This window comes from Tursiops truncatus, chromosome 5, assembly GCF_011762595.2.
Source record: "Tursiops truncatus isolate mTurTru1 chromosome 5, mTurTru1.mat.Y, whole genome shotgun sequence".
Lineage (NCBI taxonomy): Eukaryota > Metazoa > Chordata > Mammalia > Artiodactyla > Delphinidae > Tursiops > Tursiops truncatus.
In genome coordinates, this window is record NC_047038.1 from 105,547,361 (window position 1) to 105,572,652 (window position 25,292).

Consider the following 25,292-nt stretch of genomic DNA (forward strand, 5'->3'; position numbering starts at 1 on the left):
CAAGTCCCTCAAACAAGTCTGACTTGAAGTTTGTGTAAAGTCAGCCTATGTCAAATACTGTCCTCAGGCCTAAATGACACATGAAACAAGAGAAAAACCCAGCTAGACTCACTCCATAATTTCACCCTTTCACAAGAGTTTTGTAGTCTGGGCCCTAGACAGTGTCAGGACAGAAATGGATGAACAGACACCCCTCTGCCCCGCCATCAACACCCTCAGACAAGGAATGCTGCGACTTCATGGAGATCTGGTAGAGGCTTCATCCAGGGGGCGCACTCACACACTGGGGGAGAGGCCGTGGGGATAGCTGGCCCTGCAAACAGGAGTCCTCTTCAAGCGCGCGCACTGCTGCCAGGGAAATGGCACCAACAGGGAGGAACAAGGGGCACTGGGAGTGATGCACAAATCGCCCAAACCATGTTCTACTCAGAGGACCCTGCCTTCCTTTTGAATTAGAAACGTCCTTTGATGGAACATTTAAAATTCAGGTTGGTATTTTCCCTACTAAATGCATCAAGCTCATTAGAATCAGCCAATCTATTAATACAATCTTCTCTACAATACCAAGGAGTGAAAAATATGATGTTATTTATATTTAGATGTTTCAAATAAGATCAAAGGTAACTGATTCTTCCAGATTAAAAAGTGTCAAAAAGCTGACTCTTAATGGGAGTAGAAATGTGCTTATCGAAATGATCAGGATAAACACACAAAAATAAGCACAGGCTCTTATGCCAGAAGCCAGAGGGATCAGTTAAAGATTTAATGACAAATGTATGTGTAGGTAGGCTTCCTAGTCTAGTTTTGCTTGCATTTTTATTAACTGCATTTGCTGCGAGAGAACATCTACCTTCTTTTAACCAAGGAACACGACCACAGAAGAACCAGGGAGAAGGAGCATGCAATGGTGGCAGCTGTTACATACAGAGAGTTGTTAAGTTTTGTTCCATCAGAAACATGTCATAGACTGATTGATTTCTGCAAACAGTCTGAAAAGCCAAGATAAAAGATACTTCGGGGGCTTCCTTGGTGGCGCAGTGGTTGAGAGTCCGCCTGCCGCGCAGGGGACGCGGGTTCGTGCCCCGGTCCGGGAAGATCCCAGATGCTGCGGAGCGGCTGGGCCCGTGAGCCATGGCCGCTGAGCCTGCGCGTCCGGAGCCTGTGCTCCACAACGGGAGAGGCCACAGCAGCGAGAGGCCCGCATACCGCAAAAAAAAAAAAAAAAAAAAAAAAAAAAAAGATACTTCGGAAGAGGTGTCCATAAATTCCAACAATACAATATGATATTCACATCATTCTAATGAATGGACTGAAAAAAGTAAACTTCTTAACCACGATGCTCTAAAAACTTGGTGTCCCGTCCTAAACTTTCCTTCTTAGAAATGGTATTTCAACATTTAGACCTTTGCTAATAAAACTTTGTGTGTGAACTAAAAATTCAGCGGCCACAGTTCAAACTAAAGTCACAGATGAGAACAAATTCCACTAAGAACAGACTGGAGACAAACAAGAGAGAAGAGTCACCAAGGAGGATGGAAAAATTACCATTATTTTTCCTGGAAATTTCTGGCAAGTCTGACTGGCACTGAGGTGAATTTCTCGGCAAGTGATTTTCAGGTAGTTTCTTAGGGGTCTTCAGAGGACAGACCTCTCGCTCCTTGAGCTCGGCTATGTTTTCTGAAATCTGAAGGTCCGTTTCCTTAGGAAACATACATGTCTGTACTCCCTCCTTCACATGACACTCGGAAGAAGTATTACTGACAGCAATTGCGTTTTTCAGTGTGTTTTCTTCTTTACTCAGTAAGTTTTGGGGAAGAGTTAGATTCTTCTGCAGGTTGACGTTTAGGCCACCTGTGTACTTGAGGCCCACCCAGGTCTCGCCCATCCCGGCAGGGCAGGCGTCCTCTTTAGCAGCAGCCAGGGAGCCGCCTGGGGCCGAGGCCTGCTTGTCCTCTGCAGGGGCGCTGGCACTGCCGGCGACGGCTGCACTGGCTTTGTGTTTCCCGTAATAGACCGAGCACTTGTGCTTTTTCTGCGAATGGCTGTAGGTGGCCGGGCTCCTCTTCGTCGCGTTCTGGATCCTGCTCTGCGGGGGGTTTACCGGAAGACAGCTTTTCCCTCGACCTTTATCAGAGGGGCTGTAGGTATCGAGAAAGTTCTTGCAATTGCTTCTGGATTTAAGAAGAAAAACATTTAACATAAAGGCAAACCAAGTAAACCTCTCCCTCTCTGTTTCTAACTCCATGAGAAAGAGGGAGCAGTCTGGGGTACACCAAGGAGCTCTCACCTTTCGTGCTCCGAAAGCTCCGGGAGTTTAATAAACTAAGTCCCTACGTGAAGTCTATCTTATAATGAAAGAAATGGTGCAGCTGTCACAACAGCGACTTAAAGGAAACGGTACTGAAACAAATTTGGAACCAAAATGTATATGACCTTAAAATAAAATCAGAAATGAGTCATACCAAAGGTGAAAACCCTCTCCCCACACTACAAGAATTCTTACTTGTGAGAATGGGAGCTGATTACATCCATCGGACTATTGCTTTGCTGTGAAGAGGAGCTGGCATTCTGCCTCTGTCTCGTTTTCACGAACTCCATCAGAATGTACTGTGCTTGTTGGAAGGCTATTAAAATCACACCCAACAGGGACAAACTGAGGACGAAAGCAACGGGGTTCATTACTGCCCGGTTGTGACTGGCATTAAAAAGACTAGCTCACTAACACAACATTGTAAATCAGCTATATGCCAATAAAAAAAAAAAAAAAAAAAGACTAGCTCTACAGAAGAGCGGTGAATCAATCGATGGGAAAAGTCTAAAGAAATGCTATTAAGATTCCGTATCTTATGGATATGGAATGACTCCATAATTTCTGACATCTCTTAAAGATTCAAAAAAACTGTTTCTGAAAATGTGAATATTTATAATTCTGACATACCAGTTCAATTTTTAAAGACATTTCCAGGATAAAATCACATTTTAAAGGGTCATTCTAGTCTTCTAATCTCACACTGCCGTTGCACTGAGCTAATAACACATCCTATGTCACAGATGATGTTCATATATCCTAAATGTTACGTATAACATTCACATCTTCCACCGGGACGGCCAATGAACATATATGGAACACAACTGTCCATTACACTCCTAGGTCCTATGACTCTCCTACAATTAGTTTAGAGAATAGTAAATTCTCTTCAAGCATACCAGGAACTACTTTGTCTACTTCACGAATATCAAAATTCCACTCAATTCATATGCTTTGATCCCAGCGGGCAATATACATTTCCAGCAACTCGGCTGGATGGCGTCTCCACTCAGTGAGGGAGGAACAGTGGAGAAGGTGGCAGCTTACCTGACAAAGAAGACGGTGAGCCTCCAGAACGACTCCTCCCAGCTGGGTCCCGGAACCACGTCCGCACACAGAGGCAGCAGGTGATGAGGGAGGGTTACGTTGAGAGTGAAGCGAAACTCCAGGTCTGCCGCAGTGGCCAGAGTCAGCTCGCGGATGACCCAGGAAGAGGTGAAGTCTGGAGTAAACCTGACAGCAAGAGGCATCTTTACGAACTTTGATGGTTTTAATTTTAGGCACAAAACAGAATAATCATAATGGCAGCAGAATTTCTTACTTCTGCAAGATAAATACTAACATGAAAACAACTCAAGACGTCTTACCAATGAAAAAAAGTTTTTCCCCACAATATAGTAAATGTGACCCCAAACTGAAATGAGCTTAAAGTCCAGTGCTCACACAATGCTGATGTCCCGGGATGTGTTGGGGTCCAAGGAAAACTGCTGACAGTCTAGAACTTCAAATCCATAACCTTGGCAATTATACCCATTAATTTTCAGAGATGTCACAGTTATAGGAAGTGGTCCGATATTCTCAACCTTAAAGTTCTTTGTAATTGATAAAATTTGCTTGCTGTCTTTCAGTTCTAGTGAGGATGAAAAGTGATATTTAGTACAGATGAACTGAAAAATTTATTTAAAATAATTTACTGAATCAACATTTACTGAATCCACAAACCATGATCTACATGATTAAAATGTAAAAAAAAAATTCAATACAAGCTCAAAGTATGATTCCTAGCTAAATTCTAGAACGGTTCTAGATTCTACTACCAGAATATGATAAAAATACTTAACTAGTCAAGGTTTTTCTTAAGTTAAGTGATCTGCCTACGTACCCAAAGTAACCCAAATCTCTTCTTTGTTCTTTTACTTATTAAAGGTTAAGGCGAAAAGTTTATTCTTCTCAGAAGCTTAATAGTTTGGATTTACCACGAGCCACCATGCACCCTGTGCTCCGGGAGCCTCATTCACACCCGACAGGACCAGTTTGGAGGGTGTGTGTGCTTCTGTGTAAAACCATCATGGACACTAGAAACACAGTTCAAACTCCCATTACATGAAGAGGTAGTAAATAGTTAAATCCTTGCAAATAATGAGAGCACATTTCATGTTGGGAGTTTAAAAAAGGAAGAAGTATCGATTTTTAAAATATTCCTATAAATTTATAACCCACAATTTATTCCATATTAGGACTAACATTTTATCTGGTTCTACGGTTTATACTCCTCCATAACTCTAACTTTCCAGGCAACTCTAAACTATTGAATGAATGAGTGAATGAATGAATGAAAAAAAATGAACACTTTGATGAAGATTTTGAATGCAAAATGGCCAGTCTTTTCAAACTCAGTGCTCATTTAGCATAGTTTTCTAAAACAAAAAAATTTACAATCAGGCATTAAAATAGCTCTACAAATTATCCAATGGTTTCACCAATCAGTTTTCTCCACAGGAAACATACTGTTACACTAAAATGCTTTCAGTGTGTTCCTGAAATTAAAAATAATAACAGGAAAACAAGACAGAATTTACCAAAAACATTCTACATCTATTGTTTTACTTTTGGCTTAGTTCTTAAGGAAGTTCTTGGAACTAATATAAATAGCTTAAAAGCATTTAATTTAAATACATGTAAAACTTAGAATTTTCTAATGGAACACTTAAACACATTTCTAAATCTGCACTGTCTGATACAGTAGCCACTAGACACATATGGCTACTTAAATTTAAATTAAATTTAAATTAAATAAATTTAAAAATTGAGTCTTTCAGTCACACGAGCTATATTTTAAGCACTCATTAGCCACATGTAGCGAGTGGCTGCCGTACTGGACAACACAGACGTAGAACATTTCCATTACTGCAAAAGGGTGGTTAGTTCACCTTCAGCCTTCTCTCTACTTATCATTTTGGTGTGATTTTTTAGGATTAGGTAACTGATAACCAAATTAACAGTTTCACACTATTTATCTTAAATATTTGACACTCTACTGGTAACTTAACATTATACTTTCCCCCCCATACCTATTATTTAAGTTGGGTTAAATATCTAAGGCTATTGTTTCTAATCAAGTGGTACCAGCCTACATATGCTCAAATGTTTGCCTGATTTCATTATTAGCATCAATACAATGAATTTACTGTAAATTTTTAAAAGAATCTTCTCATATCTCCTTTTGCTCTTGGCTTTGGCACCAAGCCTGTCCTGTCCGAGTGCCACACACACAGACCACACACACGGACCACACGCAGGGACTCACGTCTCCGGCAGCCCATCAGTGTGGACTCGGGCACCTTAAAGCGCAGTGAACCTCCAGTGCCAGGAAGTCTCCCGCCCACCTTCAGTAGCTCTCTTGCTCCAAATCCTTCCACGCCAATCATGTCGATAACAGTCAAGTTATTCCTACAGAGAAAGGAGATGCAACTAAAAATGCACTGCAATCGAGGTGTCACAAGATACAATGAACTTGAATTGAAAAACAAAATTTTTTAAGTTTTGAGAAAAAACTCAGTTGAAATAGTGTGGCATCTCCCGCCATCTCAGAGCACAGAAACTGCCAAGCCCGGCGGCGTCAAGGCAAGCTGAGTGGGCAAGAACCAGCAAATGACCAGGATCGCTCTCCAGTTTCCACCCGAGAATGGAAACCTATATTTTTCTAACCGGGCACCAGGGTGGTGATCAGACCTTCAAGAGACAAAAAGTGAAGGAGTAAACTGGGGGGCCGCAAAGAAACATTAACAAATTTAGACAAATTGATAAAAATTGTTTATAGGGTGAATTAAGGAGTTTTCATAGTAACTGTGACTGTAAGAAATTCTCCCTTAGGGATGATTCTAGAAATGAAATCCTATCCTACCTTTCAAACCAAAGATTTAAAGTAGCATCCTACAAATAGCATGTATCTACTCAAGTTCTTATCAGCCAAATAGTAACTCAGACTAGCTTTTGCCTTTTCATGAACTGAAATCAGGATTCCTAGGATGGAAAGTTCAGTGGAAATGATGTTTAAATGATGCAGACTGCACTGAAAGTCAGTTGCCATTAAGGTAAACCCTAGAAGCAAAATACACTGAGATATCTTTACACCTTCATCTAAAGGATTAAAACCTTTATTGAACCACTTAAAAGCCTTTAAAGTGATGTTAGATGAGTGATACTGTTTACAGAAAAATGTGGTGTCTCTCAATACAGAAACCACCAAAACTAAATTAACTACTATAAAAAACTGAGACTTTCTTTTCAAGCCTGGCACAGCTTAAGCTGGGATGAGGTAAAGCTTATCTCTACACTTCCCATGACCTTAGTTCTTCAACAGAGAATGGGTTTAAAAGGACACACGTTGTCAGCAGGGCACTAAAATGCTTACTAGAACATTAGTTATTAGTTTGTTCTAGTCAGCATTACTTAAAATGCTTAACAAAACAGTCTCTTCTTTTAATTTAATTTTTTATTGGAGTATAGATGATTTACAATCTTGTGTTAGTTTCTGCTGTACAACAAAGTGAATCACTTATACATATACATATATCCACTCTTTTTTAGATTCTATTCCCATATAGGTCTTTACAGAGTACTGAATACAGTTCCCTGTGCTTAGTTATCTATGTGGCAAATCTTTGATATAACACCAATATTCAACAAGTGAAGTCTCCTGAAGGTTCTTTATGATGTGAAATCTGAAACTATATTAATGAATTTTCATAGTTTGTTACATTAAAATCCAGTGGTCTATCTTGCACATTTTACCAGGGATGATTTTTGGATTATCATAATTAGTTATTTGGAAAAGACTGTTCACTGTGATATGTAGATCTTCCCAATGCTGACAAATTTCATTATACTTATAAAAATCACATTTGTTAATATCCTCACTATGGTTAATAGAAAAGTACTTTAAGTACTGAGAAGCTGTGAAGCTCACAGTGGCAGATACAAGTTTTCCAAAACTCTACTTTTCATGCGAATGCTCAAATTTTATCATTGGCAACAAACACTACCCTTGAAGTGACAGGCTCACTTTGTTCATTTTCAGGAAAACGTTTGACAAGTACCTGAATCTGAAACAACCACAGTTTTTCTGCTAATCATCCTTTCAAGTAAAAATGGTGTTCCATGAAAAAGAGTGGCTAATTCAGCTTATAATTCAAACAGTCGCCAACGTATTTTTCTTGGAGACAACCATGGATGCAGTATGAGTGCTTTATGGGTACTTCTTTTTTTGGCAGGGGGCGTGTATAGTTGTTTTACAATGAACAAGCAGACTCTTTTAAGAACTTTATCTTAGTGCATTTTCTTTTTAGCAGCACTCACTTGCAGAAGAACAAACTCATAGATTAAAGGAAGTCCTGAATAAGAAAGTCTTTTGCCAACTGGAATGACACTGGAAAAGCTTAAAAGATATATATAACTAAAACGTCATTAATGAAAAAATTAAATTTGTGTTAGAAGTCTCACCAATGCAGAGAGAGCTTCAACAGAGATCTGTAGTTACTGTAAATTTTTGAAAGAAGACTCAATAAAGAGTAAAGAGGAAAAAAAAAATTCAGAATGAAAAACATTTAGCTGCTTAAATCAGCTGGCAATAATTGTTCATTTAGAAGGAAGGAAAAGAAGTAAAACAAGCCAGTGGGCTCAACTAAGGACTTTTTCCATTGCCCTTTGGGGCTACAGAGAATTCCAGAAGCAAGAGAGACATGAGAACAGTGTAAATCCAAACACCACAGAATGAAAACATATATGGCAGCGTTTCAATTATTCTTCTGAGCTGAGGACAGAAAAGTAAGTGTGGATGTGTGTGTGTGTGTGTGTTCACGTGTATGCTCTGCCCTCTGTGACGGTGTTTGAGATGCCGCGGGAAGGGTACCACCGCCCTTGGCGAGGTGGGTACACGCTCCCCACGGTACAAGGCAGGAACCTGACACACAGGAGGCCTAAGTGCGGAGCCTCAGGGAGCCGCTCTCCTCAGCCACTGCCTCTCCTACCCTTGGACACAGCTCATCACTGAGGGCCTGAGTGAGTCAACGTCACCTCTTAGCTAAAGAGATTCTTGAGAGAAAGAGAGTCAGCCAGCCAATGAGAAAGGGACACACCTACCGGATTAGGATGAGGGAGGTGACTTTTCCATAGTCAGCTGGCGTGAAAACTACACCAACCCTTTTCCTTTCCAAAGGTTGCAAATGTAAGTGGAGGATGCCAAACCTGGATTCCTCAGAATGCACACCCTGCAAGTCATTAATAAATGCAATTAACTCCTACAGAACAAGATTCCATCTTCATTAAAATGCATAAACATGACTGCTGTTTCTTTAACGTCTGGATCTGACCACCCAAATCAACCTGTGGAACTTGTTTACTGCGAGAGTTCACACCCATCAAAAGTTCCTGAGCCCGGCTGAGAAGCAGAGGCAGAGGTTGCAGGACAACCTGACATGGAGGCTGAAAAGGGGACTTGCCGCCTGGACCAGATGGGAGCTGGGGCTACAGGCCTTTGATGCAAAGATGCTTTGGATGTAAAACATTACTGAGAAAACAGAGCAATAGCCTCTGCTTGAATGCTACAGGGATCTGACCAAACCACATGTCCACTGCTGAACAACCCTAAATTCTCTTTAAGTTTATAAAGAAACCATCTTTATTTAGTTTCTCCATTTAGGAGAAAGATCTTTCTTTATTCATATCCTCCTTTATTCTCCCCAAGATTTCTTACTTTCTCTGAATAAATTTTGTGTTCTAAAGTTAATATTCAAGATTTAGTTCTTTGGGCTTCCCTGGTGGTGCAGTGGTTGAGAGTCCACCTGCCGATGCAGGGGACATGGGTTCGTGCCCCGGTCCGGGAGGATCCCACATGCCGCGGAGCGGCTGGGCCCGTGAGCCATGGCCGCTGAGCCGGCGTGTCTGGAGCCTGTGCTCCGCAACGGGAAAGGCCACAACAGTGAGAGGCCCGCATACCGCAAAAAAAAAAAAAAAAAAAAAAAGATTTAGTTCTTCATCATTGTGGTAGACTTTCCCTCTTTCCAATGTTTTCTCTAGCTCCTTCTCACTAAAAATAATTTATTAATTCTTTAGAACTGTAACCATGTAGTCTACATAATATTTCTCTTTTCTATATTTTTAGTTTTTAAATTTGTTTTATCCCTCAGTTATTGCTCGCATTTCCCATACTATCTGAAAGAAGAAATAGTGATGGTATTTGATTCATTTTCATTAAAATTATAAACTTCATGAAGTTTATAATTCATTACAACTTCATTATACACATATGAATGTTGAAAAAAAGCTGCCGATTTAGGGTATTAAAAGCATAATAACAACAGCACCAATTATTAAATAAAATAGTTCTTATATGCCAGGCTCTGGAATATAATTAGGTATATAAAATGCTAAGCATTCTATAAACCTATGGAATCTTCAAACATTATTATGAGTTTGAAGGAGAAGACCTGGAGAGGTTAAATAATTTACCCAGGACTACATGGAGGAGCCTGGATTTGGAACTTTGAATGTCTAATTCCACATGCTCTTAACCAAAGGAACCGCATTACTAAAAATAAACCAACAAAAATGTAGGCCTTTCTTATATGGCAAAGAATTCTAATAAGAATTTTAAGTTAAATTTGTAGTGTCTCAGAGACATTGATACTGACTATTCTTTCTGTCAGTGTAATAAATTAACAATAGTGATATCTCCTTTGTCACAAAAGGTATAACATTCTCGGGGGAAATCTTCAATCACAGATTAAAAACTTTTTGCGAGTTCCACCATTTGTTTAAATCTGAATAGAACACTGACATGTAAAAGAAACTGGCATTATTTTTGGAATTTCAAGTTACATGTAGTTAAATAGTCGTGGGACAAAATACCTGTCAGCATTTTGGACTCATTTACCTCCCAACAGTCCTGCGAGACTGCCTGGTGAAGAGAAGAATGAGAGGGACAGGGCAGGACAGGCTTGCTAACACAAGACCCTGCTGCCTAGACCACTGACAAAGGGAAAGGAACGTTACTGCTTGCGTGTTTCTTACTATAAATAACTCTCTGTTAAAAATCCACTTAAAAGCTTGCTTTGATTCGTTCTAACTCACAGTTGGAGGCTATCTGTGGCCCCCCTCTTTCAAGTTAATCTACAGCCAACAGTGTATCTTTGGAGGGTTATGGGTAGAGAAAGAAGAAAATACCCAAGGCATTTGAATACATGTGTGTATTAGAACCACAGTGACATGCATATGTGTGTCTGTGTATTTTTTTAAGAGATGCTTCATTTTTAATTGGTCTCAAGCACAGAATACCAGTGACGCACAGAACGACTGCGTGAAAACTCAGAAAGCAGGCTGCCAGTTCCCAGTTAAGCAATGTCCTCGTCACGTGGCATGTTTACTCCCTCCCTGGGTATAATTTATGCGAGACCTCATGAGGGCCCACAGGCTCAAGACTCCCAGGAATCCTTTTTTATAGAGCAGGTGACTATCACAGAAACTGGGTGATCTGCTAAAAACATGAAGCCAGTTTAGTAAGAGAAGATTTCTTTTTAACGTATTTGTTTTTACCTTATCTTGCCCTTAAAAGAATTTGATGGGGCCAAGGAATCTTAAGACAATTATAAATTCTGGGATCTCGGGTTTTATGGTTTTCTACATAGCTCTGATTCAATTGTTATTTCCTCACTCACATGAATCTAAATGATCAAATTAAAATGATTTACAGGCTCACATGAACCATGGGCTCCTGCTGCATTAGTTAATTGGAAAAAGCTGCTATGTATACTTAACTCCTAGAATATAAAAATAGAGAGCCACACATATTACATAAAGACACTTGAAACACAAATCAGTGAGGCCCATATGCTACGTGTCTAGTTGGTCAGCATTCTTTTTTCTGTTTAAAGATGACATCCTACCCGGTAAGGGCAAGCTTTGGTGAGCTGGAATTCACTCGTTGTGAAATTAATCATCTGCACATCGGTGCCAAACCTATAAAGAAAAAAATGTTTAAAATAGCATTCAGATCACCAAGAGAGAAAGAAGAACATACGTGTGCACATAGATACATATGCATTTGTTTGCACACAGACACAATTCACCCCAACCTGTCACTCCTGTGTCCCAGCCCCCCACGCTGTACCAGGCATGTTGTAAGAGCTCAATAAATATTGTTGAATGAATCATGTTGGCAGCACAGAATGTAAAGAATCATATGGTGACAGAAGCTCCCAACATGAAGCAATGTTTTTTTTCCCCAGATGGTTCACAGCTATGGAACCTGATAGGAAGTGACTCTCAGCCATGGACCGTTCTATCTCCCAGTGGACATCTGGCCACATCTAGAGACACTTTTGGTTGCTGCAGCTGGGGAGGTCCCACTGGCATCTACTGGGTGGGAGCCAGGAATGCTGCTAAACATCCTTCAAAGCACAGGACGCCTCTACCCCCACCCCAAACAGAGACTCATGTGGTCCAAAACATCAGGAATCCTGAAGCTGAGACCCAGGGATGAGCCAGAAGAGGAAACATGCTAAGTGAAACTGTGACTACTGTGCAAAAATAAGATGTAACGGACGTGAACTATGATCATATTTTGTATAACAACACTAGGTTAAAACACACTGAACCACTAAACTCATTTCTTGTGTTGCCCAGAGGTCACTATGATTTCAATTCTAAATTTTAGGAGTACATGTGAAAAATCATGATTGTAAAGGTTCCCTGACAAGAAAAGAATATTCTGCTGGGCCCTGGACTTGACATGGTAACATTCAAGACCCACACAGTACCCAGAACTGGGAATTGTCCTCAGGGGTCTGCACTGAGGAGACGGGGGCTGTGGTCACAGGCTGATCCCATGCACACCCACACACAGGTCCCAGGGAAAACGCAAAGGACGTTAAATAATTCTGGGTCTTAACAGGACCTCCCAACACCCCGTGAGAGGTCTCCACCAGCTGGGCATTACCATTTGTGCAGCAGGCGCGCGGCAGCCTCGGGCTTCGGGTACAAGGAGACAGGCAGGAGCTGCAGGGAGACTGGCCATGAGGAAGGGTTCTTCACCACAAAGTACTTCACCTAGACGTGCAGAGAAGAGAGTCAGACCCCAGGGAAGGCAGAACCACTCCTGAGATGCCCCTGCAAAAGTGCATCACCTGCATCTAACCACGAACGATCACCCAGTCAACTCCTCTCCCCTCTGAACTTCAAACTCACTCACTCCTACTGAAGCCCGTGTTAGTCAGGATGTTCTCTGTTGTTGCAGTTGAATACTTTCTTAGCTGATAGATTCTGAACTGAATACAGACTTCATAAAACGTGTTTGTTTTAAGCACTTTCAGTCTGTTCACGAGTTTTACCCCTTACTTTGTTCTTCTGACACCTCCCTCCTAAAAGCACTGAATGGCATACGTGCGTCACTTAATTTCAACTAATTTTGGTTCTAAAACAGTATCTCAAGGTGGCGATACTCTGATAACATAAAAACCCAAGAGCTGGGGTGAAATGAAGAGATGAAAAGACGCAGGACTCTCACCACGCTGTTCCTCAGGGCGGTGGCACTGAAGTTTATCACGAGGCCAGCCTCCGGGATCAAGCGAGGCAGGAAGAGAGCAAAGGGTTCGGACTCCTTGGATTTCTTCGAGTGGGCAAACCGAGTCATGCCTAAAACGTTCCTCCTGTGTAATTCGTAAACAAAGAAATTATGAAAAATAATTTTGACAGAAAAAAAGGAAATCACTTCCACTAAGAGGAACAAGGGGATCTTGGAAAAAAATGATTTATTTGGGGCCTGGGTGACACAAACTACAAGATGATCCTGGAAGGTCCTGTTTTACTAGAGAGCAAGGAAGTGCTCAAAGAATGACTGGCACACAGCGCTCCGATCAGGCAAATCTGGGACAAGTCAGCATCAAAAATAATAATGGTGGTAAGGACCAAAGAATCCATAGTGATGCTCAAAAAGAGTGTAGAATGAACAAAATAATTAGAAACATCACCATTTTTGCAGCCATCCATTCAACAACTGATCCCAGGCAAGGATTATCAATGGATGCCAAAATCATGGGGTGAAACATTCTTAGGGAACAGGAAATGTACATGGTCTTGAATTATCATAGCACATATTACGTATTAATTGCAAAAGGAAAACTATCTACAATGGAGAGAGTCCAATGATTCAACTGAGCAATGTCAATAATGGGACAAATTGACATTTATGTCCCTCCCTCAGGTGATGAAATGATAAGGACACAACACCGACCAAGTAATTAGTACTCTTCCCCGAAATGCTCAACAGGAATGTAAACTTGAAGAAGCAACCCCCAAAAAATCCAACGTGTTGAATGTTCTGTAAGACAACTGGCTAGGACGCTTTAAAACACTGACACTATGAAAGACGAAAAAAAGTGCAGACACTAGTCTGAAGAAAATTAAGGAAACATGACAACCAAATGCAATGCATGGTCCTTGAATGGACTCTGGATTTTAAAAAAGGAAAAAGAGAGGAGGGACCTTCAAGATGGCAGAAGAGTAGGACGTGGAGATCACCTTCCTCCCCACAAATACATCAAAACTACATCTACACGTGGAACTGCTCCTACAGAACACCTACTGAACGCTGGCAGAAGACCTCAGACCTCCCAAAAGGCAAGAAACCCCCCACGTACCTGGGTAGGGCAAAAGAAAAAAGAAAAAAAACAGAGACAAAAGAATAGGGATGGGACCTGCACCAGTGGGAGGGAGCTGTGAAGGAGGAAAGGTTTCCACACACTAGGAAGCCCCTTCACTGGCGGAGATGGGGTGTGGGCAGGGGGGGAAGCTTCAGAGCCATGGAGGGGAGCGCAGCAACAGGGGTGCAGAGGGCAAAGTGGAGAGATTCCCACACAGAGGATCGGTACCAACCAGCACTCACCAGCTCGAGACGCTTGTCTGCTCACCCGCCGGGGCACATGGGGGCTGGGAGCTGAGGCTCCGGCTTCGGTCAGATCCCAGGGAGAGGACTGAGGTTGGCTGCGTGAACACAGCCTGAAGGGGGCTACTGTGCCACAAGTAGCCGGGAGGGAGTCCAGGAAAAAGTCTGGACCTGCCTCAGAGGCAAGAGACCATTGTTTTGGGGGTGCGTGAGGAGAGGAGATTCAGGTAACCGCCTAAACGAGCTCCAGAGATGGGCATGAGCCGTGGCTATCAGCTCGGACCCTAGAGATGGGCATGAACCGCTAACACTGCTGCTGCTGCCACAAAAAATTCTGCGTGCAAGTGCAGGTCACTATCCACACCCCGCCAGGAGCCTGTGAAGCCCGCCACTGCCAGGGTCCCGTGATCCAGAGATAAGTTCCCTGGGAGAACACACAGTACGCCTCAGGCTGTTGCAACGTCACGTCAGCCTGTACCACCGCAGGCTCATCCCGTGTTCGAAGTATAACTACTATACTCCTCCCTCCCCACCCCCGGCCTGAATGAGCAAGAGCCCCCTAATCAACCACTGCTTTATCCCCATCCTGTCTGGGCAGGAACAGATGCCTGAGGGTGACCTATAAGCAGGGGCAGGGCCAAAATCAAAGCTGAACCCCAGGAGTTGTGCAAACAAAGAAGAGAAAGGGAAATCTCTTCCAGCAGCCTCAGGAGCAGCGGATTAAATCCCCCCAATCAACTTGATGTACCCTGCATCTGTGGAACACCTGAATAGACAGCGAATCATCCCGAAGTTGAGGCAGTGGACTTCGCGAGCAATTGTAGAGTTGGGGTTGGCAGTCTGTGACTGATTTGTTTCTGATTTTTATGCTTATCTTACTATAGTTTTTAGCACTTGTTAACACTGGGGGATTTGTTTATTGGTTTGGTTATTCTCTACTTTTCTTTTTATTATTTTTATTTTTGATTTTAATAATTTTTGAAATTATTTATTTATTCTTTTCTTTCTTTTGTCTCCCTTTTCTTCTGAGCCATGTAGCTGACAGGGTCTTGGTGCTCTGGCCTGGTGTCAAGCCTGAGCCTCTGAGGTGGGAGAGCCAAGTTCAGGACACTGGACCACCAGAGACCTCCTGGACCCATGTAATATCAATTGGCATGAGCTCTCCCAGAGATCTCCGTCTCAGTGCTAAGACCCAGCTCCACCTAATGGCCAGCAAGCTCCAGTGCTGGATGCCCCATGTCAACAACTAGTAAGATAGGAACACAGAGAGGCTGCCTAAAATCATACTAAGTTCACAGACACCCCAAAATACACCACCAGACGCAGTCCTGCCCACCAGAAAGACAAGATCCAGCCCCACCCACCAGAACACAGGCACCAGTCCCCTCCACCAGGAAGTCTACACATCCCACTGAACCAACCTCACCCACTGGGGGCAGACACCAGAAACAATGGGAACTACAAACCTGCAGCCTGCAAAAAGGAGACCCCAAACACAATAAGTTAAACAAAATGAGAAGACAGAGAAATATGCAGCAGATGAAGGAGCAAGGTAAAAACCCACCAGACCAAACAAGTGAAGAGGAAATAGGCAGTCTACCCGAAAAAGAATTCAGAATAATGATAGTGAAGATGATCCAAAATCTTGGAAATAGAATGGAGAAAATACAAGAAACATTTAACAAGGACCTAGAAGAACTAAAGAGCAAACAATGATGAACAACACAATAAATGAAATTAAAAATACTCTAGAAGGAATCAATAGCAGAATAACTGAGGCAGAAGAATGGATAAGTGACCTGGAAGATAAAATAGTGGAAATAACTACCGCAGAGCAGAAAAAAGAAAGAAAAGAATTGAGGACAGTCTCAGAGACCTCTGGGACAACATTAAACGCACTAACATTCGAATTGCAGGGGTCCCAGGAGAAGAAGAGAAGAAGAAAGGGTCTAAGAATCCCCATAAGGTTAACAGCTGATCTTTCAGCAGAAACTCTGCAAGCCAGTAGGGGGTGTCAGCACATACCTAAAGTGATGAAAGGAAAAAACCTACAACCAAGATTACTCTACTCAGCAAGGATCTCACTCAGATTGGACGGAGAAATTAAAACCTTTACAGACAAGCAAAAGCTAAGAGAATTCAGCACCACCAAACCAGCTTTACAACAAATGCTAAAGGAACTTCTCTAGGCAGGAAACACAGGAGAAGGAAAGGACCTACAATAACAAACAATTAAGAAAATGGTAATAGGAACATATATATCGATAACTACCTTAAATGTAAATGGATTAAATGCTCCCACCAAAAGACACAAACTGGCTGAATGGATACAAAAACAAGACCCGTATATATGCTGTCTACAAGACACCCACTTCAGACCTAGGGACACATAAAGACTGAAAGTTAGGGGCTGGAAAAAAATATTCCAGGCACATGGAAAGCTAAAGAAAGCTCGAGTAGCAATTCTCGTATCAGACAAAACAGACTTTAAAATAAAGACTATTACAAGAGACAAAGAAGGACACTAGATAGTGATCAAGGGATCAATCCAAGAAAAAGATATAACAACTGTAAATATTTATGCACCCAACACAGGAGCACCTCAATACATATGGCAAATGCTAACAGCCATAAAAGGGGAAATCAACAGTAATACAATCGTAGTAGGCGACTTGAACAGCCCACTTTCACCAATGGACAGATCATCCACAATGAAAATAAATAAGGAAACACAAGCTTTAAATGACACATTAAACAAGATGGACTTGATATTTATAGGACATTCCATCCAAAAAATATATACTACACTTTCTTCTCAAGTGCTCATGGAACATTCTCCAGGATAGATTATATCTTGTGTCACAAATCAAGCCTGGGTAAATCTAAGAAAATTTAAAGTGTAACAAGTATCTTTTCTGACCACAATACTATGAAACTAGATATCAATTACAGGACAAAAACTGTTAAAAATACAAACACATGGAGGCTAAACAGTACACTAATAAATAACCAAGAGATCACTGAAGAAATCAAAGAGAAATAGAAAAATACCTAGAAACAAATGACAATGAAAACACAATGACCCAAAACCTATGGGATGCAGCAAAAGCAGTTCTAAGGGGGAAGTTTATAGCACTACAATCCTACCTCAAGAAATAAGAAAAATCTCAAACAACCTACACTTACAACTAAAGCAATTAGAGAAAGAACCAAAAAAACCCAAAGTTAGCAGAAGGAAAGAAATCATAAAGATCAGATCAGAAATAAATGAAAAAGAAATGAAGGAAATGATAGCAAAGATCAATAAAACTAAAAGCTGGTGCTTTGAGAAGATAAACAAAATTGATAAACAATTATTAGCCAGACTCATCAAGAAAAAAAGGGAGAAAATTCAATTAAACAGAATTAGAAATGAAAAAAGAGAAGTAACAACTGATTCTGCAGAAATACAAAGGATCATGAGAGATTACTACAAGGAACTATATGCCAATAAAATGGACAACCTGGAAGAAATGGACAAATTCTTAGAAAAGCACAACCTTCTGAGACTGAACCAGGAAGGAATAGAAAATATAAACAGACCAATAACAAGCACTGAAATTGGAAGTGTGATTAAAAATCTTCCAACAAACAAAAGCCTAAGACCAGACGGCTTCACAGGCGAATTCTATCAAACATTTAGAGAAGAGCTAATAACACCTATCCTTCTCAAACTTTTCCAAAATATAGCAGAGGGAGGAACACTCCCAAACCCATTCTACGAGGCCACCATGACCCTGATACCGAAACCAGACAAAGATGTCACAAAAAGAGAAAACTATAGGCCAATATCACTGATGAACACAGATGCAAAAACCCTCAACAAAATACTACCAAACAGAATCCAACAGCACATTAAAAGGATCATACACTATCATCAAGTGGGGTTTATCCCAGGAATGCAAGGATTCTTCAATATATGCAAATCAATCAATGAGATACACCAAATTAAGAAACTGAAGGATAAAAACTATATGATAATCTCAATAGATGCAGAAAAAGCTTTTGACAAAATTCAACACCTATTTATGATAAAAAAAAACTCTACAGAAAGTAGGCATAGAGGGAACCTACTTCAACATAATAAAGGCCATATTTGACAAACCCACAACCAACATTGTTCTCAGTGGTGAAAAACTGAAACCATTTCCTCTAAGATCAGGAACAAGACAAGGTTGCCTACTCTCACCGTTATTATTCAACATAGTATTGGAAGTTTTAGTCATAGCAATCAGAGAAAAAAAAGAAATAAAAGGAATCCAAATCTGAAAAGAAGAAGTAAAACTGTCACTGTCTGCAGATGACATGATACTATACTATAGAATCCTAAAGATGCTACCAGAAAACTACTAGAGCTACTCGAGCTACTCAATGAATTTGGTAAAGTAGCAGGATACAAAATAGTGCATAGAAATTTCTTGCATTCCTATACAGTAATGATGAAAAATATGAAAAAGAAATTAAGGAAACACTCCCATTTACCGCTGCAACAAAAAGAATAAAATACCTAGGAATAAACCTACCTAAGGAGACAAAAGACCTGTATGCAGAAAACTATAAGACACTGATGAAAGAAATTAAAGCCAATACAAACAGATGGAGAGATATACCATGTTCCTGGATTGGAAGAATCAACATTGTGAAAATGATTATACTACCCAAAGCAATCTACAGATTCAATGCAAACCCTATCAAACTACCAATGGCATTTTTCACAGAACTAGAACAAAAAATTTCACAGTTCGTATGGAAACACAAAAGGCCCCAAAGAACTAAAGCAATCTTGAGAAAGAAAAACGGAGCTGGAGGAATCAGGCTCCCTGACTTCAGACTATACTACAAAGCTACAGTAATCAAGACAGTATGGTACAGGCACAAAAACAGAAATATAGGTAAATGGAACAGGATAGAAAGACCAGAGATAAACCCACACACATATGGTCACCTTATCTTTGATAAAGGAGGCAAGAATATGCAATGGAGAAAAAACAGCCTGTTCAGTAAGTGGTGCTGGGAAAACTGGACAGCTACAAGTAAAAGAATGAAATTAGAACACTCCCTAACACCGTACACAAAAATAAACTCAAAATGGATTAAAGACCTAAATGTAAGGCCAGAAACTATCAAACTCTTAGAGGAAAACATAGGCAGAACACTCTATGACATAAATCACAACAAGATCCTTTTGACTCACCTCCTAGAGAAATGGAAATAAAACCAAAAATAAACAAACAGGACCTAATGAAACTTCAAAGCTTTTGCACAGCAAAGGAAACCATAAACAAGACCAAAAGACATCCCTCAGAATGGGAGAAAATATTTTCAAATGAAGCAACTGACAAAGGATTAATCTCCAAAATATATAAGCAGCTCATGCAGCTCAATATCAAAAAAACAAACAACCCAATCCAAAAATGGGCAGAAGATCTAAATAGACATTTCTCCGAAGAAGATATACAGATTGCCAACAAACACATGAAAGAATGCTCAACATCACTAATCATTAGAGAAATGCAAATCAGAACTACAATGAGGTATCACCTCACACCAGTCAGAATGGCCATCATCAAAAAATCTACAATCAAGAAATGCTGGAGAGGGTGTGGAGAAAAGGGAACCCTCTTGCACTGTTGGAGGGAATGTAAATTGATACAGCCACTATGGAGAACAGTATGGAGGTTCTTTCAAAAACTAAAAATAGAACTACCGTATGACCCAGCAATCCCACTACTGGGCATATACCCTGAGAAAACCATAATTCAAAAAGACACATGCACCTCAATGTTCATTGCAGCACTATTTACAATAGCCAGGACATGGAAGCAACCTGAGTATCCATCGACAGATGAATGGATAAAGAAGATGTGGTACATATGTACAATGGAATATGACTCAGCCATAAAAAGAAATGAAATTGAGTTATTTGTAGTGAGGTGGATGGACCTAGAGTCTGTCATACAGAGTGAAGTAAGTCAGAAAAAGAAAAACAAATACCATATGCTAACACATATATATGGAATCTAAAAAACATAAAAAAGATTCTGAAGAACCCAGGGGTGGGACAGAAATAAAGACGCAGACAAAGAGAATGGATTTGAGGACACGGGGAGGGAGAAGGGTAAGCTGGGACGAAATGAGAGAGTGGCATGGACATATATACACCACCAAAGGTAAAACAGATATCTAGTAGGAAGCAGCTGCATAGCACAGGGAGATCAGCTCGGTGCTCTGTGACCACTTAGAGGGGTGGGATAGGGAGGGTGGGAGGGAGATGCAAGAGGGAGGGGATATGAGGATATATGTATACATATAGCTGATTCATTTTGTTCTACGGCAGAAACTAACACAACATTGTAAAGCAATTATACTCCAATAAAGATGTTAAAAAAAAAAAAGGAAAAAGAAAAAGACAGCTATAATGGATATTTTGGGGTCAACTAGGGAAATGTGAATCTAGACGGTATATCAGCTCACATAATTGCATCAGTGTTAAGTTTGCTGGGTATGTAATGGCAGTGTAGTTATATGGAGGAGAACGTTCTCCTTCGAAAAGAATGTCTTTCCTAATAAAGTACTGAGGGTTGAAGTATCATGATGTCTACAGCTTACTTTCAAATGACTCAGCAAAAAGAAAATGTATGTATGTGCACATAGATACAGACGTAGAGAGAGAGAAAAAAGCAAAAGTGGTAAAAATGTAAACAACTAGTGAGTCTAGATTGATTGGGAATATTTGAATATTTACCATACTATACTTTTCAAATCTTCTGAGGTTTGAAATTTGTCAAAATAAAAGGCTAGATATTAAAAATTCGGTGTTGAAATTTCAATAAAGTATTATGTCACAATGTCTCCCCAGTGCTGAACAAAGAGAGGTGAAAACATACTTGCAGACGTCACCATTTTTTAATTTCTTCCATCTTTCATACAGTGTATTTGCAAGTTCGGAATCCACATCCCAGGTAGACCAATCCAGAGAAAGGCTCCCTTCCCAGTTAGGATTTTCTACAAGTTAAATCAGATGTACTATTTAGATGTACGGAAAACACAATTCACTTAGTAAATAATGCCAAGGGCTGAGGGTTAAAACTTCTCAAACTGAGAGGACGGTAAAGTGATCAATGCCCCCCTGTCCTCGGATTGCTCTACTAAAAGTCCCTCTAACTCAATGGCAAATGATATATCAAATCAAAGAAACGTATAAAACAAAACTAAATCGAATTATGTGAAGGTAATAACATAAAAGACACATGGCTCATGAATACAGTCTGAAACAAGTTAAAAATCATACTCGGACCATGTTTAACAGCTTTATACCTAAAAGGCTAAACTGCTTCCACGTAAGTGCTAGTCATCATCTAAGCCGGGTTATTAGGCAGAATGCTGATGCGCAAACAGCAAGCCCAGAGCAGGGCTCAGTCTAGAGAAGGTGCGTGTTTACATTTGTAAGCTGGTCTCCGGCTCACCTTGCCCTCTCTACTTATCTGTTCTGTCTTGTCTGTGCTAAAGAGCATTATCAGGGCGGAAAAGTGGGAATCTCCCAAAGGAAATCTCTGTGCTATAACACTGTCCTTAGATTACATATTTTAATAAGTCAAAAAGCAGGAAGAAAACCAGGAACAGCTTTCTCTGTCAACACTCTGGCCCTCAGGCTCAGACAACAACTAGCGCTCCCTATGCGATGTTTATGCTCCTGTACTAGAGTCTTCAAACACAATTCCAAATTATTTTTTTACTAACTTCTAGTCAGCCCTTTTATAAAAGAACCAGAATCTTCCAATTGTTCCTGGCAACGAGGTTGCTATGATGATCAAATAACGTGTCTGAAAAAAATCCCTTACAAAAGTAGAGGCTAAGACTTCAGGGGGCTTTAATTACACAAGCACTCGGATGTTTCTGGAGGATTCTTAACAATTTCAAGTCGTTCTATTAATGATCATGCTCTTAAAGAACAGAATATGATGCAATGACGTTAATAGGACTAATTATTCCATCTACAAATACGATTTTCCTCACTACTTCCCACCCAATCCCAAACTAGAGTTCTACAAAAAGCCTAAGGGCAAAATACTTACCCGCTTTTGATTTTCCCATGAAATAATGCATGCCACAATGTGCTATCACTTCAAAACCCAGACTCCCTTCCTAGATTGAAAAGTAATATATGAATAACTTACAACACAACACTAAACACAAAAATCCTAATGCACTCAAATGCGTAGCAGACGTTGGCCTCCACCGCAGCGAACTTCCCTTTGTCCAGAAGCCAGACTGCTAGAAAGGGGTTTCTTGGCTTCCTTTCTCCTTGAACGAGAGCTCTAACTGTCTATCACAGGCAGGGTCACTACAGTGGATTCTGTGCAATAATCAGTGCCCACAGTGACACACACCCCTTGGGCCTGACAGACACCAAGCTGCCTTCTGAAGTCAGGATTAAATTAGTCTCAGGACATTCTTAGTAGGGTTTGTAACAAACTGTACTCTAATCCATAGTAACTCCTAAGCTACTCAGGACATTTAAATGAATGTCGCACTTCCTAGGCCCGGCAAGCAGACCTGCTGCTTCCACACATTCCTGCAGCCTGCCTGCTCCCTCCCAGTCACGCTTCCAGTATGCATCCTTTGATGGGAAAAGGAAATTTCCAAGAAACCTCCCCTGCTCAAAATATGGATGAATGAAATTAACCTTATATTTTGTTTAGCGCAATTTTAGAAGCCCTATCTTTAAGCTTTTAGCTAAACGTGAGGCACTTCTATCTATGAAACACCAACGCTAGTAAGTGAGAAAAATCATAAAGATGGTTGCATGAATGTCTCATAGTGGAAAATTAGAACCCAGCATTATACAGAAGAGCTTGGATCAAAAAGAAGCAATAACAGTAACTAAATGAAAAGAAATAAACATTAAGAAAAAATGAGGCATGTTTAAGATAAGATCTAGATTAAATACAATTTACCCAGATTTTAGAAAGCATTTTCTTAATTGTGAACCCTTTCAGGCTTTAGATTTGGCCCGCTAAGGAAATTCAAGGATTATGAGCAGCTGGGAGCCAGTTACCAGAGGTCTAAATAAAACATTTAATGATTTAGTTTATTTGAAGTCATTGCAAGTTTGTTCTAAAAGCTCAACTGTGTTTGCTACAGCAAGCACATATTCCTTGCTCCATACATTTTGGAAATAAGTGAAAATGAGATCTATCGACCTGTAATGCCTTATTTCATTTGAAAATTACCTCATATCACTTTATGAGAAATAGAAACTCTTTTCAAATAAAGATTTCTGTATCTGAACAATTTATCATCTAAGACTGGCCGGGTAATATCCTTCAATTTCTTAGGCAGCCTTAAAAAACATGAGCTCAATAAAGTCCAAGCACCGTAAGATAAGTTAATAAAAAGAAACAATAATTACTACAAAAATTATAACACATATGTACTGTGTAAACAATACCTTGGTCGGCGCCAAGTAAATCTGTAGAGGTACTGCAAAAACAGCACCTACGTTTGTAGTCAAAAATACACGGGTGAATAGATTTATGGCAAAGTCTTTAACGGCAAGTTTCAAAGAAAATATTTTCCAACAGCCTGGAGGTAGAAATAAAGGGCCAGTGAAATTCAGAATCTAAAAAGAAAAGAAGTAAGAGAAATTACTTTCCTAACTAACGCTAATTATGATTAAAATCATTATAATGTGTGATACTAAAGTTCTTCTATACTTTGAGAAATACAATTTTACTCAGTTATTTCCAGGTCCAATATTGAAATATTTTTATATAAATGATAGGTTTCACTTAATATTTAGCATGCAACTGTTTTTAAATTTCACAAAAGTAATCTTGAAATGTTCATAGGCAGTCTTTTACAAAAACCTAGTATTGTATCATGAACCAGGCTTCTTTTTACTAAATATAATCTTTTTAGAATACATTATAATTTATAATATTTTTAAATAATGGTAACAGCAAATATCTCTAAAAGATGTATCCTGGTCCCTTTGAGCTCCTTGAACAATAGTTTGAAAAAAATAAAGAGAGCCTAAATGTAATTCTGAAAACGTTAAAAGAAACACTTGCTTTAAAATTCATAAGTGAAAGTAAGATTCTGTAAATATCAGTTTCATAGTATTTGACACTAAACAAATCTTAAAATAGGCTAAACTTGGATAAAAATACCATGTGTACCTTTAAAACACGCTTGGTCTCCTTGGAAACAAACACATCATTCAATACAACACCACGGTCAAAATGGTTGAGGTACCACATTGACCAAAGCCCCGATGTGTTCTCATGAGTCTCTATGTGAAACTGGGTGGCAGAAGAGTCCATTCGAAAATACCTGTGAACACAGGACATGCATGCCATCAGCCCTGTGTGTACAACAGCTGTTAGCGTGCGAATGAGCCTCTAACTGCAAAAATAGTAGCCACATAACATGTCAGAGAACAAATGTAAGTACTGGCAAGGACCAGACAAGTTGCCTTCTTCAACCTTCCTGCCCACGAGTGGAGCATCTGAAGGCCAGAGGGTGCAATGGAGCCAGGACCAGGATGGCTCACAGAGGCCACCAGGCAAAACCAGGACCCAAATGTAACTCAGAAACTGTGCAGGAGTACTTCTTCCTTCTCCCACATGTGGCCGCCTGGCCTGGATCTGATCCACAACCTCCGTCATTCAGCTTCTTCCCTCCCATCCTGCAAACCACCCTTTCCTTCCTACTAGCTGTGCTAATGTAGGGAAGGCAAGTCCAGAGACAGAATCATGCAAGTCTCCGTTATATTTTTAAATCATCTCTAGATGGAGGGGGTGGAGGGGAACCACTCAATACCAGAGAAAGCGAAATTCACCCACCCTTGAGACACAGGAGAGGAGAGGCACGCTTTTAGTGTCGGAGTGTTTTTTTTCTTCCTGTCTTCTCTCATCCCACTGTCACAGGATGGAGCTGTTTAGAGGTAGGAGGAAATAAATGTGAAGTATCAGTATCTTTTCTTTCATTATGCCCAAACAAAAA

General features: G+C 40.3%; 1 protein-coding gene across 12 annotated transcripts in view; it reads right to left on the reverse strand.

Annotated features, from left to right (window-relative positions):
• Positions 1-25,292, reverse strand: part of TMEM131L (transmembrane 131 like) — a 171,282-nt gene that overhangs the window by 29,738 nt on the left and 116,252 nt on the right. For all 12 annotated transcript variants that reach the window (XM_073805480.1, XM_073805478.1, XM_033857249.2 and 9 more), the window contains 14 exons: positions 25,133-25,223; positions 24,467-24,620; positions 23,737-23,907; positions 22,361-22,430; positions 21,173-21,290; positions 12,870-13,011; positions 12,303-12,412; positions 11,251-11,323; positions 8,450-8,577; positions 5,616-5,758; positions 3,752-3,938; positions 3,356-3,541; positions 2,504-2,653; positions 1,546-2,171 (listed from right to left, as the gene is read on the reverse strand). In XM_073805480.1, the coding sequence (XP_073661581.1) occupies positions 1,546-2,171; positions 2,504-2,653; positions 3,356-3,541; positions 3,752-3,938; positions 5,616-5,758; positions 8,450-8,577; positions 11,251-11,323; positions 12,303-12,412; positions 12,870-13,011; positions 21,173-21,290; positions 22,361-22,430; positions 23,737-23,907; positions 24,467-24,620; positions 25,133-25,223 (2,349 nt within the window). The remainder of the gene's footprint in view (positions 1-1,545; positions 2,172-2,503; positions 2,654-3,355; positions 3,542-3,751; positions 3,939-5,615; positions 5,759-8,449; positions 8,578-11,250; positions 11,324-12,302; positions 12,413-12,869; positions 13,012-21,172; positions 21,291-22,360; positions 22,431-23,736; positions 23,908-24,466; positions 24,621-25,132; positions 25,224-25,292) is intronic.